At 35.3% G+C, this 22,208-nt stretch overlaps 1 protein-coding gene across 1 annotated transcript in view; it reads left to right on the top strand.

Annotated features, from left to right (window-relative positions):
- Window positions 1–341: 341 nt before the first annotated feature.
- LOC125668693 (cytochrome P450 3A8-like) overlaps window positions 342–22,208 on the top strand; it is a 35,481-nt gene continuing 13,614 nt past the window's right edge. The window contains exons 1-14 of the mRNA XM_048903039.1: window positions 342–498; window positions 1,471–1,567; window positions 1,870–1,922; window positions 2,175–2,271; window positions 5,876–5,992; window positions 6,099–6,187; window positions 6,353–6,498; window positions 6,671–6,798; window positions 6,991–7,102; window positions 7,904–8,061; window positions 8,216–8,304; window positions 12,002–12,139; window positions 13,674–13,836; window positions 16,921–16,931. Of these exons, the coding sequence (XP_048758996.1) occupies window positions 425–498; window positions 1,471–1,567; window positions 1,870–1,922; window positions 2,175–2,271; window positions 5,876–5,992; window positions 6,099–6,187; window positions 6,353–6,498; window positions 6,671–6,798; window positions 6,991–7,102; window positions 7,904–8,061; window positions 8,216–8,304; window positions 12,002–12,139; window positions 13,674–13,836; window positions 16,921–16,931 (1,472 nt within the window). The 5' untranslated portion in view covers window positions 342–424. The remainder of the gene's footprint in view (window positions 499–1,470; window positions 1,568–1,869; window positions 1,923–2,174; window positions 2,272–5,875; window positions 5,993–6,098; window positions 6,188–6,352; window positions 6,499–6,670; window positions 6,799–6,990; window positions 7,103–7,903; window positions 8,062–8,215; window positions 8,305–12,001; window positions 12,140–13,673; window positions 13,837–16,920; window positions 16,932–22,208) is intronic.

The following is a 22,208-nucleotide window of genomic DNA, read 5'->3' as shown; positions in this document are numbered from 1 at the left end:
GAGGTCCAGAGTCAACATTCTATACCAAGCGGGTCAAAATAGGGATCGTGTGCACGTTGACCCTCATAACTACTCAGTAAGGCAATTAGATTTGAACGGAATATACAAGTATTGCTGATATTTATATTTTCATTCAAGTTTCAAAAGGAAACCAGCCATTAAAATGATGTGTTGTTCCTCCTTAAATAAATCATACCGACTTATATAATTGCATATCATTCATCGCCTCAAATGAGATCTGAACAACCCTTTAAAATGTTAAATTAACATTTTCTGACACATATATGGATATGGTGTAACGCTTGGATGTGTTCTAGATATGGTTCATCTTAAAATAGACATTTCGTATATGTCGGTTTGTGAGTCATCCTTGTTTTTTTTTTCTGAATGACAACTTGACAAAACAGGGTATTGTAAGAACAGCATGGATATACTGGGCATTGTGGACATCAATGGTTGGATTTTACTCATCGTTTTTCTACTGCTTGCTGTTTACTTGTACGTATTATGTGTTTTTTACTGAAGCTTGCAAGTCATTAAATGCATTACAAGATAGACCATACTAATAATGTAGGCAAAGATCCAGAAATGTGTCAACAGTGTGAACTGAGATGAACTTTGTCGTACCGCAAAGGGAATTTCAGATTCCAATTACAAAATGCTGCTACATTGCCTTCAAGATTTTCTTTATTTTTCTAACTACCGCTTCGTCCCTGGTATTGTTTTCCTCGGTCTAGATAAACTCGATCTTATGTTCACACTACCCTGCATTTTTACCATTTCATTGTTGTTTAATAATAACACTGGGTGTTTCTTCCTGACCTGTCATGCATTTAACCCTGTAAAGACAACGTTCTTCATGTTAAACTCATAGCATGTGTAATTGTCTAGTTTATGATCGAATACTCCATATTTATAACTATTTTTTGGATTTTAACTACTTGTGAATTTCGAACTCGATTTCCACTCCTGTACTATAACATGTCAGGAGCTACATCTAATTTCCATGATTGATAATTTGCATTTCATACGATATCTATTTGATATTCTTCTCTTCCTGTTCTAGAAACTGTCATCTATTGTATGTAAGCATTACCTCTAATAGGTCAATATGCTCCGTGCAAGAGGTAATATACGCCTTTTTGGTCTATTTACTTATTTCTACAACATGTACACACACATACACACAAACACATGTATACATACATACATACATATATACAAATATACATACATATATACATGCATACATACATACATACATACATACGTAAATACATGTACATACATAAATACATTATATTTAGTTTTAAAGGGGTGGGGGTCTTGGTGAAAACTATGTAAAATTTGTTGTTTGTTAGACATTGAAGTTTCGGTCTTGCCCCTAACCAAAATACATACATATTACGATCCGTGCATTGTTGATTACTAATGTTATCAATTGTTGTCTACATCAACATTCTTCTTCAGATACTTGAAATGGAAGTTTGGACTATGGCGTCGTCTTGGAGTTCCTTCTCCTAATTATCTCCCTTACGTTGGAGCGATTAGGGAGATTAGGAAATTGGTATCTTTAAACTAAATCTGTATAAAATATTATTTGAATCATTTAATAACGTTTTCATCGCATATTTCCTTAATTTTATATATTTTATATATATTATTTCTAAAAATATAAAAAATGTACTGTTCATTATCTTCACCTTTCATTTGAGTTGGTATAAGATGGATAAGATTTCCAGCAGCTACTCTTAGTGTTTTTCATTTTTCATTGTACATTTCAAAATTGATTTGTAGTCTACGTATCCATAATGTGTATCTAATTTCATTCAATAATAATTATATTGCTATTTGACTTTTTTATTGTAGGGATTGCATGGACTAGACATGAAACTGGTGAAGTCATATGGGAAAATTGTTGGGTATGCCCTAGCTTTATATATGTAATCTTTATTTTATCAACACTATAAATCAAAGAAAATATGGGGAAAAAACCATTCAGAGGATGATATTAGGCACTTGACGGACACACAATGTACTATGTTTAAGGTAGACATAATACACATAATGTAAGTGTTTCCCAGGTTGAGGTTAGGGGTGTAAGGCTTATGGATATGATGATACTGAGCATAAGCATACACATGTACGTTATTTTTAATACACTTTTATTGTAGAACCTATCTAGGAGGTTTCCCATCACTTCTTATAGCAGACCCGGATATCATAAAGACCATTTTGGTGAAAGACTTTTCCAAGACTCCAAACAGATATGTAAGCAATGAATTAACTAAATATTTAATATATATTGACTGGGTATAGCAATTTAGTGATTATGGTCCTTCTTTTCCACAAGAGGTTCCCATGACGTGTAACATCAGTAGTGAATGTTTATTGGACAAATGCGCGACATTAGAAGCGAACATCGCAACTCTTTCGGATAAAACGGGGGTCGCTTGTCATGGAGAAACTTGTATCAAAATAAAATCATAATTGCTGCGGCCTTGAGTGTCATAGGTGAAATTTTGTGGCTCTTCAACAAAATCTGGTCATAGAGGGCGAAGTCCTTCGGGCCGTGAGAGCGGTGCTCTCCCTATAGGTAACACGTATATACATATACGTATATACATGTTTAAAAGGAAAATATAGAAAACTAATGCAAAATTAAACCATACCCATTGAACTTGAAAAGTTTGGTACCAATTCGAATACTAGCGCGTGGACATGTATTTTTCCATTTTGAATCTCGTGTACCCAAGTTCACGTCGTTTGAGATTCCGTAAAAGCATGTAAATCTTATATTCTTAATCATATATAATCATTCCTCGATTAACGTGAATTGCACCATGCCTCCTATGTTTGTATATTTGCTAAACACCAACGCTGAATATGACGTCACAATACACTGTTTACATCAGTGGCTTAGAGTTTCCCGCGTTCAATAAATAGGCGGATCAAAAATGTCTAAAGTTAGAATACTTTGATTGAGCTATGTCCTCACACGTTAGGTGCTAATATTTCGGAACATTTTTTGCCCTGTTATGGATCTAGATACTAATGTCAATATTTTTTGCTTCGCCCTCAAAAACGGTCATGCCGTAAGACATATTATCTTTGTATGAGTGAAATTTTATCGAATGGGATGTAATTTTATGTTGAAAAAAAATAATCAAAAGTTGTCAAAAACATTTTTGACACAAGTATAAAGGGCACATACATACATGTATATGTATATGAAATGTGATAGGAAGTGAACCCCTGTCATACAGGCGACAGACAACGTTGTCGTTTTGATAGTAATTCTTATGTATGTAAAACTTATACGGTACCAATTTTGATGCACCAGATGCGCATTTCGACAAATAATGTCTCTTCAGTGATGCTCAACCGAAATGTTTGAAATCCGAAATAACTAAGTTTTAGATCTAAATATAGCCAAAAACAGCGTGCCAAACAAGTGGAGCCAAATTCGTCCAAGGATAAGAGCTATGCATGAGGGAGATAATCCTTAATTTTGAAATGAATTTCTAAATTTTATAACAGCAATTAAATATACATCCGTATTTTCAAGCTAGTAACGAAGTACTTAGCTACTGGGCTATACTTTACTGACATTTCATATAAACATTTTATGGAAACATTTTACTTCGTTTACTTGATCAGAATAGAGGGATGAAGGCGATTGTCAATGGTCAAAACTCGTCCTAAGTACAATACATATTATTTCACCTCCATATTTCCAGATGCCCGTGTTTGCCCTACTCTCAGTTTTGTATTCCAGTGGGATTGATAAGATTTATCATTTTCGTTATCTTCATTGTTTCAGAGATACTTGTCTCCGTGTGAAAAACTATATAATATATAGTCAGTTGCAAATGAATGATATTTCAGTATGAAAAGGGTGAAGAAAATGAGCAGTGATTGCAATAAAAGCGACTTAGTTATACGGATAAATAACATTAAACAAAAAGTAATTCCAAATTACGACATTGTTTGAATTTAATGAAATTTGATGTTAACTGAAAAATGATATCACTTTATGGGATTTGTTAACCTGCCTTTTGATAAACACAATTTTCTTGTAAAAAGAAATATAACTCGCAGGTAAAGATAATGAACAGTGATTAATCTTCTAACTCCTGTAAAGGTGAATATAACGAACAGTGATCAATCTCACAACTCTAATAAATAATTCAAACTGACAACTCAACTGTATGACAAACGGGATGATTTCAGCTTCTCCATCGTCAACTTCCCATATTTATGTAGCAATATTCCATTATCACCTGCATATGGTGTTTATATATCTAAACTGATTCGATATGCAAGAGCTTGTTCTGCGTATAGTCAGTTTTTAAATCGAGGTAAGCTACTGACAAACAAGTTGATGGTACCGAGATTTCAACAGTCTCGATTGAAGTAAGCATTTCGCAAATTCTATGGTCGTTATAACGATCTACTTCGTCAGTACAACCTTACATTGGTTCAGATGCTGTCTGATGTGTTTCATGCCGATTGTTAAGCCGTTCTTGGCACACTGATTTTGACTGCGGATAACTCTATTTACCTGATCAGGATATAGGGATCACGGCGGGTGTGACCGGTCAACATGGGATGCTTACTCCTCCTAGGCACCTGATCCCACCTCTGGTGTGTCCAGGGGTCCGTGTTTGCCCAACTATCTATTTTGTATTGCTTGTAGGAGTTATGAGATTGATCACTGTTCGTTATCTTCACCTTACATGAAATACAAAAAACAGAGAGTTGGTAACAGGGACCCCTGGATATACCAGAGGTGCGTTCAGGTTCTTAGAAGGAGTAAGCATCCCAAGTAGACCGGTCACACCCGCCGTGAGCAAGATTATTTATAAGATATAAAAGAATAACCATATATTGAATTTCAACAACTTTCCAGTAAGTTTACATAATTTAATGAAAACATTATACACAGAATCCCCTGAACTATCAACATGCCATCACTCTCGATACATTTCTATACAGCGTTGATAGGTTTTTAATTTTCCAGAAGGAAATTCTATTGTTAACAGACAGATAGAGTTTTTGCTATGTTTCATCATACATATATATGTATTATTAATTTTACATATGAACAAGTGAAGATAACGAACAGTGATCAATCTCACAAATCCTACAAAGAATGAAACTTTAAGGGAAGTGCAAACAGGGAACCTTTGAAATACCAGAGGTGCAATTAGATGTGTAGGAGGAATAAGCATTCCACGTAGGCCGTTCATATCCACCATTACCCATATATTTTCATCGGATAAAAGGGGTAATCCGTAGTAAAAATCAGTCTGTAATTAATGGCCTACAAATTGGTATAAAACACATCAGAAAGCACTCGAACCAATGGCAGTTTGTATTAGTAAATTGGATCATAGAGTTTGAGAATTGCTAATTTTAAACATGATTGTTGAACCCCCTGCAACATCAGCTAATATATCAGTAGCCTGTTTCAATTTAAAAATTGACAATATGCAGAGCATGCTCTCGAGTATCAAAACAATTGAGAGACATAAACACCATATGCAGGTGAGAATGGAATATTGCAACACAAATCTGGGAAGTTGATGACGGAGATATTTCTTGCGTTTCAGAATTCGATTCCCCGTAAATAAAGCAAAACTGCAGTTTTAGATGCTGATTTTAACTACGGAATACTCCATTTACCTGATCAAGAACAAAGGGTTCAAGTTTATTATCATCGGTCCTCAGAGGATGAGTTCATCGCCATAGCTTTTGATCCCAATCCAAGCGTTTCCATAGATTCGTAGTTTTCCTGCTTTGTAATCTTTATAAGTTTGATAAGAATATTCAGAGTTCGTTTTTTCACCTTTAAAATACTATATATTTTCAGGAATTTTCCAGAACTAAAAGTGAATTGCAACATGGATTGACGGTTGTGGAAGATGACCACTGGCGATTTATAAGAAATACACTTCTCCCGACGTTTTCAAGTGGAAAAATGAGAAGGGTATATTGAGATGGACTGTGAATGTCACATTTCAAAGGGTAACATTTTGTCAAACACATCCGTTTGTTCTGAAGTGGATATTACTATAAAAGTCCATATGTTGTAGATGGGTCCACTTCTAAGAAAGAAGTATGAGATGCTATTAAAGGTTTTGAAAAAAGAGGCCAACGAAGGAAACACTATTGAATTCAAAGAGTGAGTAGAAGAATATGTATCGTTATCATTGGTTTCTCTATCTAATCACGCTGTATCCTACGAAATAAAGGCTAAGTGTAAAAGGCAGCTAATATAGCATAAGAGAAATAAGATAACACGACACTAGGCCTGTATTTTAAATCCAATGGTGTTATCTATTTACAGAGTATTTGACAGATACACCATGGATGTTATAGCTTCACTTGGATTTGGGATGGACACTGAATCTCAAACCAATCCCGATAATACATTTCTGAAACATGCCAAAGAATTGTTCAGTTTTAAATTTACTCCTCTCATATTTCTCATAAGTGAGCGCAATTGATATTCATAAATTATATCATATACATTTATAATCATCTCCAAGAAATGTAGAAGATTAGAAGTTCGTATCAGTTTTCTACTTGAATTTCATCACAAAGCGAAAAAGATGAAATACATATTCAATCCTTTTCATAATATTTTATTGAAAAATTCCTTTAGTGATATTTCCAAAACTCGACGAGGTACTCAACTTCTTCAACATATCTCCGTTGAATAATAGAAGACTCATGAACTTTTTTAAGTCGGCGGTTCATCGGGCCATCAAAATGAGAGATGAAGGAGATAAGGTATTGTCGTATTTCATAAAATACCATCGTTACATTCCAAATACTTAAAGAAAATACAAGACAATTGAATATACATGTAATACATAAAAACTAAAAACGTAAATCACTCGAGAAAACAGTATCAGAACATTGTCTCATAATGTAAATTTTAACACCAGCAAGTAAGAATATGTCTTACAAATTATAAAATAGAACAGGACGGATTTGCTACAACTGATGCTAAATGCCCACAAGGACACGGATAAAAACGAGATAGAGGATGAACACAGCTACGAAGGAGACCCCAAAAAATGGAAAAAACGAGGTAATCATTCTCTCTCTCTCTCTCTCTCTCTCTCTCTCTCTCTCTCTCTCTCTCTCTCTCTCCAGTCTTTAGGGAGGCTCGGGTTCGATTTTATATAGTTTAACATACGTGGAGACTTCTTTCGGTAATTTCCCGGTATCAGAAGTGAATCTCGCGGATCTGATCACAAACAGTGAGGCTCCTTGTCTCACTAGGTGTTCACGCAAAAATGGACTCTCGCCGTTACAGCACTGAACAGTCATACATACTAGTTCTTCTAGATTTGTGGTTCTTCGCCTAAAGTAACGTACGATTCTGAATGAGTAAGAAATATAGAATGGGCCGTAAAATAATGCACTGTGAATGGTCAGTTTTTAAATCGAGGCAAGCTACTGACAAACAAGTTGATGGTACAGGGGTTTCAACAGTCTCGATTAAAGTCAGCATTTCGCAAATTCTATGGTCGTTATAACGATCTAGTTTGCCAATAAAACCTACCATTGGGTCAAATGCTGTCTGACGTGTTTCCTACTGATTGTTAGACCGTTCTTGACACACTGATTTTGACTACAGATAATTCCATTTATCTGATCAGGATATAGAACTCACGGCGGGTGTGACCGGTCGACATGGGATGCTTACTCCTCCTAGGCACCTGCTCCCCCCTCTGGTGTGTCCAACTATCTATTTTATTGCATATAGTAGTTATGAGATTGATCACTAATCGTTATCTCCACCTTACACAAAGACATATTTCTCCATATAATAATGGTCACTTAGCTTAGATTGTTTTCGTTTTTTTCCTTCATACATTATTATCAGGTTTGACTGTGGACGAAGTGACTGGGAACGCGATACTCTTTCTCCTCGCGGGTTTTGACACAACAGCCAGCAACATGACATTCATGTCGTACTGTTTGGCAACCAATCCAGAAATCCAGGAAAAACTTATTGAGAAAATCGATTGTGTTTTAGGAAACGTAAGAAATTATGTTTAATCATTTGTTTCAATATTTGGAAAGGCATGGTTTATATCCCAGCGAGAAAATAATCTCAAAAAATCATTGTAAAATGTTGAATTTAATTCCAATGGCTAGTATGGTGCAACATTATTTATATAATGAATGTTTTCAGGAACTACCTACTTACGACAACGTACAAAAGGTTGATTACCTGGAATGGGTATTCAGTGAGACGCTAAGATTTTATTCTCCTGCTATAAGGTATGAACAAGTGAAGATAACGAACAGTGATCAATATGGAGTGCAGGAGAAATATGAACATGTGGTATAACCTTTAACTCGATATTTGAAGAAATCGACGGCAGTTTGGATTTGAACGATACACATTTTCATTCATATGTCGATTCATTATATCCTATTGAGTTCGAAACAATAGATCCACAGGCCTTACTAGTCTCCTGAGTAATAGTTACATGTAAAAGTATGAGTACTCCATGCTAGGCTATATGCTTCTTCTAAGTATTCATCACTTAGAATTTAGTATCACTAGCATTAAAGAAGATGTCAATTACATATTTTACAAAAACAAGTCTAACCTTGGAGTCAAAACCTCTATATCTCAGTGATCGTGAAATTCACAAATTTGAAAGAGGCCGTCCTGCTCTACATCGCTATGCATTTCAATGTGTGAGGGTTTTTTTTTTTTTACACATGTGCGATTGTAGAAAAGAGTTTTGAGAATCGGTTAATTTTTGGAAGTTTTTGTCCCTCCCCTAAGGTCACGGAGATGCAAAAGTCCTGAATTTACAATTCATGTCCCCCTTGTCCCAAAGATACATCATATCATTGGGTCAAATGCTGTCCAACGTGTTTCATACCGATTGTTAGACCGTTCATGATACACTGATTTTGACCACAGATAACTTCGTTTACCTGTTCAAGATATAGGTCTCACAGCTGGTGGTCGACAGAGGATGCTTACTCCTCCTATGTACCTGATCCCACCTCTGGTGTGTCCAGCGGTCCATGTTTGCCCAACTATCTATTTTGTTTTGCTTATGAGATTTATGAGATTGATCACTGTTCGTTATCTTCACCTTTCACCAAAATTGAAAATAATTGAAATGGTAATGATCAAGAAGTTCAAAATGTTCAGGGGTTTTTTTTTTCACACAACAACGGACACAGACCTAGTCCGGCATCTTCCAGTTAAAAAGTAGTATTTCCCTACGTTGTCCTTTGTAATTTTCTGGTTTGTAACTTTGATATTTTCCATTAATTACAGTCAACTACAATAATGCCGCATGGTGGGACAACCCATGAACTTGTATAAAAAACTTAATAATTAGCTACACTTCGCAGTAGATAGGAACCATCTATATTTGGTAAAGAAGGAAAACGTGATTTTTCACCGATTTACCTTTGTCTAACCCCGCAAAGGGACGTAACTCGCGGCGAAGTGTTGATACATGTAAAATGCAATAGGCATCCTGAGTGACTCGGGAGACATAATAAAAGACACACCACTGAAGAGACATTATTTGTCGAAATACGCATCTGGTGCATCAAAATTGGTACCGTATAAGTTTTACACCAGAGCCTTCCATATCAGCTTCATATTTGAATATTTTATTTAACATACATCTTAATTATAAACTGACAATTTTTGCTTAATCAAGCATCGTCAATTACCAATATGTGTGTGTGTGTGTGTGTGTGTGTGTGTGTGTGTGTGTGTGTGTGTGTGTGTGTGTGTGTGTGTGTGTGTGTGTGTGATATTCCATTAGTACCTGTATAAACTGCTTTTGATTCTCAACTGATTTTATTCGCAAGAGAATGTGATGTTTCAAATCATTTTTTTAATTGAGAATAGTATGGTGATTAGAGGTGATTTGCAAATACACCCTGTAATTAGGTTGAATGCTACATAATGTATCTGACATGATATTGCAAGGCCGTTCTTTACATACTATTTTTGACTATGTATTACTTTGTTTACCTGATGGAGCTAAAGGGTTCAGGGTGTGACCAATCAACGGGGGATACTTACTCCTCCTAGGCACCTGATTCCACCAGTGGTATGTCCAGAGGTCGACGTTTAACCCTTCCCTTAATTTTGCATTCTTTAAAGGATTAATAAAATTAATTACTGTTCGTTGTCTTCACTTTTGCATTTTTTATTACAGAATTCAGTCTGTATTCTGTCATTTAAAAATAAAGTTTGCACATGTTTTCGCCTCTTCAAAAACTCTATTTAAAACTTTCAAAGGAACTCAATTGTGTGAATGCTATGTAGAACTAGTAACTGATGTTGTAAGGTGGAACTGAACCAAATAAGCATCGAGTATATTTGTTTTTGTGTATTGAAAATTAGCATACACTTACATGAAGATGTTTTTCAATTTCTTTCTCATTTCAAATAAGAAAAAGAATATGAAATTTAAAGATACGTTCGGTATATAGCTTCCTTAGCGTGTAGTCTTACTGATATAGCAGGGATTTGCACTGCTAGTTTTTTATTATTTTTTTTTTTGTTCTATGGAATGAGGAAATTTTCCACAAGCTCTTTCACGTAGGTTTTACTTTCATATTTGACTCTTTTTTTTTTTACTGAAGATAGACGTTGATTGATCATGACTACCCATTACTTCATCGTTAACTTGTCACACTTATCTACTCTTATAATCCAACATCGTTAACTTGTCATACTTATGTACTCTTACAATCCTACATCGTTAACTTGTCACACTTATCTACTCTTACAATCCTACATCGTTAACTTGTCACACTTATCTACTCTTATAATCCTACATCGTTAACTTGTCACACTTATCTACTCTTATAATCCTACATCGTTAACTTGTCACACTTATGTACTCTTATAATCCTACATCGTTAACTTGTCACACTTATCTACTCTTATAATCCTACATCGTTAACTTGTCACACTTATCTACTCTTATAATCCTACATCGTTAACTTGCCATACTTATGTACTCTTATAATCCTACATCGTTAACTTGTCACACTTATCTACTCTTATAATCCTACATCGTTAACTTGTCACACTTATCTACTCTTATAATCCTACATCGTTAACTTGTCACACTTATGTACTCTTATAATCCTACATCGTTAACTTGTCACACTTATCTACTCTTACAATCCTACATCGTTAACTTGTCACACTTATCTACTTTTATAATCCTACATCGTTAACTTGTCACACTTATCTACTCTTATAATCCTAATGTCTCCAAAGTGATTCAATAAGCGACAGCATGTTCAGGATACTAACAAGTCTAAATCGAGAAAAATAAATTAATTTTTACATGTTTTTCCTCAGTATGTTTAACGTTAACATTTCACAAATTCCGTGGTAGACATGATCCTATTTGCAAATAAAAGCTGTTGATAGGGTCAATGCTGTCTAACGTGTTTCATACGAATTGCTAGGACTTTCTACACAGATTTAAGAAACAGATTACTCAATTTATCTGATCAAAACAGGAGGCTTTCGACAGGAGTGAGTAGTCCCCAGGATAATTTTACTCCTCCTAAGCACCTAAACCAGCCTCTGATATACTATGAGTACATAATTTTTCGGTTTTCTATAACAGCATTTGAGATTGATCACTTCCATTTCTTCCTTTTTACATCTCACAGGGGTTAAGCACCCCTTTCTGTAACTAAATAATTCATTAATGTCCAGGATCCATAGCAATGAAACTGCATCTCGGGAATATGTCATAAAGCTGTCCCCGTCAGTTTACGTCGAAAAGATGTACAAGAATACAATCTCGATATGAAATTGTAATCACTTAACCACACCACCAAAGTAATTATATTATAAGGTGATTAGAGAGAGAGAGAGAGAGAGAGAGAGAGAGAGAGACGCACTTAATATTCATTTAAACTTTTCCTCTCTATCTTATTATTATGCTCTATTTTACTTTAGAACTAACCGAAAGAGCGAGAGGGAGATGGACATAGCTGGTTATAAGATACCAAAGGATGTGGACCTGTCGTTTGCGATTTATGCAGTACACAGAGACCCTGAATACTGGCCGGACCCCGACAAATATGATCCTGAAAGGTAACAGGTTAAAGGTCATCTGCGTAACTCGATAAGAGAGTGTTCATGAGGAGTATTCCAATGTTCTTAAACAATAACCAAAATATATGTATATGTGTATCGTTGAATACCACTATACCTTCCCTATGGACCCTGAGGTATCAGTGAAAGAATACATTTGAAATATGTTCAGTTTTTAGCAGACATTTTCTCTTCAGATGATAATGAACAGTGCAGCATGAACCGATATTATGCTCTTTACACTCCTTCATCAGCGAACCGGGTCCCTGTGCGGGACTATGTTTATATCACACATTTCCTTGAATAGGCACAAAATCTAGAATCATTGACCACTGTTCTGATATTACATCAATTCATCAATACACTACAAGTATTTCATACCAATTTATAGCCCGTTCTTTCCAAAATAATTTTGACTACGGAGATACAGTGCTCAAGGCTGATGTGACCGGTCTACAGGGGATGCTTACTTCTCTTTGACATCTGATCCGTGAGTTCTGTGTTTGCCCTCTCTTGATTTTGTATTCTTTATGGGATTGATAAAATATTCACTTTTTCATACTAAACCTAGACATTTGATCCCAACTCTGCTATGTCCAGGGGTCCATGTTTATCTTACTCTTCATTTTTTATTCTTTATCAAAGGTGAAAATAACGAACAGTGATCAATCTTATAACTCCTATAAGGAATACAAAATTGAGAGTTGGGCAAACACGGACCCCTGGACACACCAGAGGTGGGATCAGGTGACTAGGAGGAAGCATAAACGTTCTCTTCATTAACAAATCTTAAAGGATTTTTACCATGATTTTTATTGATTGCAAATATATATATGAAAGTGTGGTGTTTTAAGCCATGGAAGTATAATTTTTTCGATAAAAAAAACGTGCTTTAGGGATTATTTTGTATCGAAAAAGGAAAAGGCAAGATATGCTTATTTCTGAACAAAGATTTTCGCGCCACTAGTATGTGACGTCATACGTGTTAATTGTGGCGAAGTGAGAAACCGTGATTAATTAAGTGTAAAAGTTGTGAACAGCAGACTTTCAATGCAGAATGGAGAGATTCAACGATTACAAGTCCTGTTAAGATGAATTGACAGTGTATGGCTGTAGTAATCAGTATAAAATCATTTCTTTACTTTTCCAAAATCGGTTAGTCGGAGAAAAGCATGAGCGATTTTTGTAAACATTTTCATCATAATTGTTTATGTACTGAACTTTGAAAATATATTTTCGTCATACAATTCATTTGTTGTATGTTAATTTCTCTGTTTACATAAATATTTATAATTATGCAATTTTTGTTGAATGTTGGTATTTCTTTACTACATCAACACGAGAAAGAAAACTTACGATTTATAATATTGTCGACCTATCGTCTGATGGTCCTTCAGATGGGACAGAAGTCATAGTGATCGTAAAATATCTTATCTATAATCTATTTTATCATTTACGATACCAATTTTGTTATAAAACAAAATGAAAAAAGAAAGGTTTTTTAAATCATGAAATTATTGTATTTCAAATTCAGATTTTCTCCTGAAAACAAAGCTAATCGTCATCCATACGCCTATCTTCCGTTTGGTCACGGTCCCAGAAACTGTATAGGACAACGTCTCGCCGCCATGGAGGCTAAATGCGCCATTGTGTACATACTTCAACACTATCGTTTTGTTACTTGTGACGAAACCGAGGTAGGAAAAGCAACGGGAAATTATTTTATAATCTGTTATAACAATCGTAAATTCTAAAAAAAAAAAATGTTTTGTTAATTTCCGCTGAAGTCCATATGAAAAACAGGATTTTCCTTTCATATTTTCAGATACCTTTGCAGCTGGCTAAAACAGGCTTATTAAGACCCCTGAATGGCGTTAAGCTTAAACTGGAGGAAAGATCAAAACAGTGAACAAATGTAACTTAACAGTAGAAAATTAACTATGTCAATCAATTTGACAAAATACCTGTATGGTTATGCAAAATTTAGTGATATATATTAGATATGTCTGTCTTTGATACAGATAACAGAAGTTCGATATTTTTAGATTATCGATCAAAACACCATAAAGATAAAGTCGGGTCTCTTATTGTTTTTATATATCAAATAATCAATGTAATGTTTGGATGATGTGCAAGAACATACCATTACACCTGTCATTGAGTCAAATGCTTTCTGACGTTTTTCATATCAATACGCAATTTCCGAGTTGCTAAATAGTTATTTCCCTTTGTTGAACTCTTACACACGGTGAAACGCAAAATATGTTTACCTGATCAATATATAGGGCTCACAGCGGGTGTGACCGGTTGACAGGGTATGCTTACTCCTCCTAGACACCTGATCCCACCTCTAGTATGCCTAGGGGTCCGTGTTTGTGCTACTTTTAATTTTGTATTCTTTATAGGAGTTATGGAATTGATCACTTTTCGTTATCTTCATCGTTCATGAAATTAATCATTCTTTGTTTTTATTCACCTTTTCATCAACGTATGTTCACAAAATTAAATATTTTATTTTTCCATGTGGACTTGCCTTTTTATGTTCTCGGAGGGGTGTCGGCAAAGGGGCGGCAGGGGCGGCGATTTTGCAAAAAATAAATAAATAAAAACAAAATACGAATTTAAAAGATTTGTAACGGCGATATCTACTCATTGGAGCGGTGAGTATAAGGGCGATCTGTGGTCAATGGAGCGACAAGTGTTAAAGCTATTGTTTACACAGACGCCAAATGGGATGTACATGTCTGTCTGTATACCTGTACCTGGCAGTATTAATAAACCTGTTTATCTTTATTTCCTAAGCGTTGTTTCTGCAAGAAGAATTTAGAATTGCGTTCTTTCAACTCCATCTTGCTTTACATGTTCCATACGTATGGTTACAATGCTTGGCATATATATTAAATATTCCTGAGCCACCTGTTAGACCCTGTTCCACAGATTTCCTCAAAACTCACTACACTTTTGGCTTCGCGCAATGTGTGTCTGTACCTCATCATTCCAGACAAGTAGGCCCATTATTCTTTGAGACACCACGGAAAATTCAGATCTTTGGAATTTGTATGGAGGGAGCAGGATCTCAGCGAAATTATTTGATTGATGAAGACCAGACCATTGGAAGAGATGGAAAGAATGCCCATGGGCCAAATACAGTCATCAGCATACTTCATCACCATTTTCAAAATTATAGCATGGGAGAGAAATGTGCTGTTCTTCACTGTGATAACTGTCCAGGTATGTATATTTCATCTTCATTTTTTCATATACACCTAGTTCTATTCATTTTGTTCACATGTATATGCTGCTTCTAATATTCTAATGCTCACTTCATCTTTAGGTCAAAACAAAAACCGGTATGTGATTGGATATTTGCTATGGCGGGTCATGATTGGGCTACATCGAGCAATTGAACTTCACATGCAGATACCAGGGCATACAAAATGTCAAGTGGATGCAGGCTTTGCTCAGATCAAAAAGAAGTACAGGAGGTGATATTGTGTTAATATCAATTAATATTCCAAAAATAAAATTGTATCTAGCATAATCGAGAATTTCTATAATAGTCTATTTTTGTTCAAAACCTTTACGCGGCGATGCATTTTGTTTTTAGATCAGATTGTGACACCCTACAGCATGTTGCTGACGTAGTCTCCAAGTCCTCCAAAAGTAACGACGCTGTGATAATAGAGGATGGAAATGTGAAATACTATGAATGGAAAGAGTATATAAAAACAACTTTTCAGCCTTTGAAAGGGATACGCAAGTTTCATCACTTCACTTTTTCAGCACTGCTGCCTGGAGTTGTATTATGCAGCGTTGATGTAGATGGCGACAAGGTCCCAGTAATCCTCAGTAATCACGACCAAATCAGTGTAAATCTACCACCAGAGATAATGCCGGGCGGACTCAGTAGAGAACGACAGGAATATTTATACAAACATATCAGACCTCATGTCCGGGAATGTTTCAGGGACACAACATGTCCAGAATTTCATGAAGAATAAGTGAAAGTTTCAATTGTTTCCGACAATGATTAACGTCATTTCAACGTCATTTTTTGTAACGTCATTGAAATATTATCTTAACCTTTGACAGCCTATATCTCAGTAAATATGCTGAATATTTGACCCAAACTTCACATGTGTCTTTTTAATGTTGTTTTCTATCATATTCCATTAAAAAGTTAATTTTGATAATTTTTACCATAAGGGCCCTTTTTGCATGGGACGGCTCATTTATAAGAGTGTAATGCATTCATAAAAAACTCTTCAAAATGTTTTTATACACTTTGTACATCATGACGTCTGAACAATCCAACCACACTTAACAAAACCAATTCACAACAATTTGAAGAAAAAATCATATCTCTCTCACTAGACTTTCCTCGCACTGTTTAAATATTGAAACTGGAAGATACCAAGGTGGGAGCAGGCAGCATAGATTATGTGATGTTTGTGACACCCAACAAATTGAAGATGAATTTCATTTTATCCTTCAATGTCCTAAATACTCCTCTCTAACGTAAAAATACATTCAAAAATACTATTACAAATTGCCAAGTTCATATAGATTACTTCAGTTGTTGGGCTCACAACACACAATAATAACTTCCATTCATATCTCGATTTGAAATATCCCTGTGAGCTCGAAATAAGGTTCCCATATTTATGTAGCAATATATATCTCAACTGATTCGATATGCAATAGATTGTTCTGCGTATAGTCAGTTTTTAAATCGAGGTAAACTACTGACAAACAAGTTGATGGTACAGGGGTTTCAACAGTCTCCATTGAAGTCAGCATTTCGCAAATTCAATGGTCGTTATAACGATCTAGTTCGTCAATACAACCTACCATTGGGTCAAAAGCTGTCTGACGTATTTCATACCGATTGTTAGGCCGTTTTTGGCACACTGATTTTGACTGTGGATAACTCCGTTTACCTGACCAGGATATAGGGCTCAAGGTGGCCGAAATATATATATATATATATATATATATATATATATATATATATCTCAGCGGGGTAGCTTGGGGAAGATAAATATGGAAGCAGAAAGGCTAAGCCCTGATGGGGGCCAAGGGGGAGAAGCCCCCCAGAAGCTGGTGCATTTTAGAAAATAAAGAAAGGTATTTCCAAAGTCTCCAATACACATTTTCTTTAATTTTAAACACAGGCACATGGGGTAAGGACATCGTAACTTCCTTCAATTTAAAAAAAAACGATTATCCATTAGTTTTATTGCACTTTTTTTCATCATTCAGCATTTTCGACCAAATATTTATTTCTGTTTTGATATTATTTATAATCTAATATTCATTTTAACTTGACTTTAAATTATTTAATTTTTTATCGTAACAATGTGAAAGCACATGCTTCCGTGCTTCATAGGAAGCTACCCCACTGTATGTATACATATATACAAGAAACTGGACGTGCGAAACACTTGATCAGGGGTTTACCCCCCCATTAAGACTCCTTAAGTGATAAATCTGCATTTATTTTATTGTTACATTTAAATACAGATGGGCTATACTGCCCAAAGTTATATTAATTGAATAAACAATATGACGAAGTATCAAAATAGTACATTTTATCTATTCTATGATATTTTAAAAGGAAACAAATCTTATGTATTATATGTATTGAAATCAACGGTTCAATTACACTGAACCCGATATTTGTGAAAATATTTTTTTTTAAATTTTCCTCTTATTTTTAGGCAAAAGATCGAAATTGTTATTCGGTTTTCTAGTGTCCGCAAATTCAGAGTTTCCGGTCAAAAGCAATGAACATCTTACAGGTGATTGGAATTTTGACTTATACGACATTGACAAAATAGGAAAAGAATATCAAGATTCGGGTGGAAATCTGAATTTAAGTCACAACATGTTAGTTAGACCCCCTTTTTCGATCCAGTTCGCCTCCCCAATGTCAAATACTTGCCGACGCCCCTGTCTCGTACCCATATGGAAAAGCAGTGCACGGTGTCTTAATCTAATAATCGTCTCGTCTGCGAAAAGGGTACATAATGTTGTGTCGTTAGTATATGCTGGGGTTTTTTTGTTGTTTTTTTTTTAGTTTTTTTTTTTTTTTTTTTTTTTGGTTTTTTCTTTTTTCTTTCTAGAATTCCGAATCTCATACAGGTGAGATGGAATCACCCGGGTAACTGAAACGTGCATATAAAAGTTCATCTTAATCATATCAACATTAAGATCAAGCTTAAGTATTATGATCCTTAAATGAACACATTGAAAGCTAATCTTAGATTCATCAGCATAAGATGCTGCAGGTTCTCATTAAAAATGTCTCTATAGTCTTTGAGATCAGATCTTCCAATAGTTCGAATTCCCATGATCATAAATTGCGCCCCTTTATAAGTTGACCTGCTTTGTATACGTATGTGACATAGTAAATATTGCCGTGGGTGTAACTGGATGACAAAAAACAAACACGAATTCTTCAATTCACAGAAGAAAGATGGAAAATTGATAAAGAATAAGGAAACAAAGAGCACAAACACTCGCATGCCTACATGTATCCTACACCTAGGGAAAATATGACAACCTTCGGCAAAATCTCGGGTTTTACCGGGGTTTCTTTTTTTTTTCTGAGGGGTGGGGGGTGCAACCCTCGTGTGGAATTTATGGCTACTCATTAGAGAGTCTTATAATCCAATATGAATAATAATTACACCGATTGGATTTTACATTGAAAACACACCGAAATTCATATTTCACTGAAGAGTGCATTGTTCCTCTCTCTCTCTCTCTCTCTCTCTCTCTCTCTCTCTCTCTCTCTCTCTCTCCACCCATGTAGATCCACCAAGCTTGATACACCTGCATTCATTTATACATACATCGAAAGCAAATCAGAAAGTGAATGTAAACTAAATTCGTTGATTAATTAATGTAAACGTATTGCGAAATGAAAAATGGGAGGGGGATAGCTTAAGTCGGAGTAGAGAAAATGCCCAAGTCATGGATTAATGCACGTTTTGCAAAAGAAAAAGTAGAGGGGTTTAGACACCCCTCCACCCGGTTTCAACGCCCATGTTTAAGTATGTCCTATAGTACATTACACTAATTACGAGTAGCTAATTATAGTTAGATATAGAATAGTAATCGTTCACGTTATACCGCAAATATTACGCGTTCATTCGCGAATGTTATGCATTATAACGCCAGAGAAAAAAAAATCAGCAATGAAAATGAGCTCAGTGGGCTTTCGTACATATGTACTAGATATTAAACCGATACTGTCGGCATCACGCGAAGTATATTGACATGTGCGGGGTATATCTAAGTACGGCATGTTTGTTTACATTACCAAATAAGTCGCATCAGAGAAAAATATCTATGTAATGTGTGTCGACATTACCTTATATAGACATTAGACCTATTCTGTATATTCACTCTTTATTTATTTTTTTATATAGGCCCCTATATATAGGCCTAGATATTTTATAAATGAGGAATTTAAATGTGAATGTTGTATAAAAAATTTTAACAGATATTTTATTAATGAGGTGTTTAAATGTGAATGTTGTATAATTTTGATACGATGATAAACTGAGCATATCTGCGCAGGCAACAGTAAATAAATCAGAGATTAAAAATGAACACGGTTAAATGCCTCTTGTATTAAACTTCTGGTTGGCCATCGTCAACAGTCGTTAACGTTAGATCAGTAGGTCAAAACAAGGGGTTAAAAGAACATTATTTCAAGACAACTTAAATCAGCCAGGCATTTGCATCTCATTTCACGTCTGAACAACATTTTAAATGTTACATTTACATTTACTGACACATCATATGGTTCAACATCTGTGTTAGACGAAGTCACAACTTAAAATAGACATTTCGTAGATCTCTTGGGTTGTGAGGGTGGGCGGTAAATCTAGTACTGCTGACTGCCGACTCCCGACTGTCCCGGATTGCGATGTTTTATAGATTATATTAAAACCGGCGAACAGAATAACTTCATATTTCTTGGAAACAATCTTTATGTCCAAATTGATTCATACAATTAATGTGTGTAATTTTAATATAATCTATAAAACATCGCAATCCGGGACAGTAGGGAGTACTAGATTTACCGCCCACCGGCTGTGAGTCAAAGGCGGTTTGTTTATATAGGGGGGCTGGATAAGACCATAGCATTGTAAGAACAGCATGGACATACTGGGGATTGTGGACATCAATGGCTGGATTTTACTCGTCGTTTTTCTACTGCCTGCTGTTTACCTGTACGTATTATGTGTTTTACCTGTGCAATTTGAAAATCTAGACGATATTTATATAGGCCTAGTCTAGTAATGTAATTGGGTGGATCTAGAAATTTGTCAGCAAGGTGAATTTTCTGACAATACATTTTCAGATTCCAATCACAAATTGTCATTACATATCCTTTATTAATCTTTCTTTATTTTCTAACCACCACATTGCCACAGGTGGTGTTTTCCATGAGGCGTTGCTTTCCTTTTACAATGTAGATAGATCCGACCTTTACCTATGAAAGGGAGTTAACGCCATAATTCCATGCATCCTTCTGGTATTCTCAATTCTAAGCTAAATTTTACAATATGACAGGGGTTTTTTTTATTTCATGTTAATTTATAACATCTTAATTCTAAATTTTATTTTGCTACATGACAGTTTTTAATTTCATGTTACTTTATAACATCTTAATTTATATAGAAAAATTTTATTTTGCTACATGACATCCTTAATTCTATGTCACATTATTAAATTTCCGTTTTCTACTTGTTTCATTCTTACATATTTGTTCATAATATATGACAACTTATATAATTCCATCTCACCTTAAATATGGCATTTTTGTATTTGCTAAGTTTTAAATTCTTACTGAGATGTTACAACCCGGTATTCTTAATTTTATCGAGATTCTTCTATACTTCCGCTTTTGTCTTTCTTATAAATATTGCATTCGGCATTTTATGCCTCATTATTATGCCAGAGGGCATTGCGTTCGCTATAACAAGTGCTCCCTGGATATATAACTAAAAGTTCGACGACTTCTGGAGAACTTGTATTCAAGACAACTCGTACCAAGAACTCTTACTGTTTTCAAAACGATAAAGTTTTTCTCTAGGAGAACCCGTGCCCAGATATTGATAGGATACAACTTCTCCTGGAAAAGTAGTACCCGGGACGACTTCCATCTTCACAAGCCGAGTGTCTGATTCGCTTATTTTCATGAGAGTAAGCGAATCGGACACTTGGCAGATGGACTTCTTTAAGAGAACACGTAGCCAAATTCTCCTGGGTACGAAATCTCCGGGGGCCTGTTTCTCAAAAAGGTATACGACCATTTGAAAGCTTAGTCCGGACTAAGTCAGAAATCGGATTAAAGTTGCGTCTCACAAAAAGGCAGAGAATTAGTCTATACCATATCTTGGCTTAAATCTACGCAAGGCGCTAATTTCCTTCCACACTTACCGTGTTCACATTCTATTGTATTTTTACTAGTAAACATTATTGGATATTCTGTTACTTTACAATATATTTACATTTCCAATGTTTTTTGCCTTCGATATCTTTACCAATGCTAATAGATGATAGCAATGAATGTGAACGATGTTCGTGTCGCGATGCGACGAGCTCGCTCCAATGATTACACCTTTGTGTCACGTGGTTTGCTTTTCATCAGATGATGAGTATTACCTGTAATGCTTCTGCAAAAATGTCGCCGTCACGGTGGTGGTATTCTTCATGGACAACCCCGTATGTAAAACAAATAAATAGTTTGGAAAGTACCACAAACGTTGTTAAATTCCAGACAAGCTTTCTCATACTTTTGCACGTTTTGTTACTGATTGGTTTGAACACAGCGCAGTTGATATGACGTCACAATGCACTGTTTACATCGACAATGGACTTACCTAGTAGCATTTCTAACTGCCCAAACCCTTAATGAATATATTTGGGGGTTTCTTTGCAAATTTTTGTCAATATCCAAAGTGGGGCGCGTTTTTCGCGGAGAAAAAAATCAAATATGAAACGAAAGCCTTATACTCCGCGAAGAATACGCCCCATGTGAAAAAAGATA

This window comes from Ostrea edulis, chromosome 4, assembly GCF_947568905.1.
Source record: "Ostrea edulis chromosome 4, xbOstEdul1.1, whole genome shotgun sequence".
NCBI classification, from domain to species: domain Eukaryota; kingdom Metazoa; phylum Mollusca; class Bivalvia; order Ostreida; family Ostreidae; genus Ostrea; species Ostrea edulis.
Note: the sequence above shows the minus strand (reverse complement) of the source record. Positions and strands in the feature narration are given on the sequence as shown.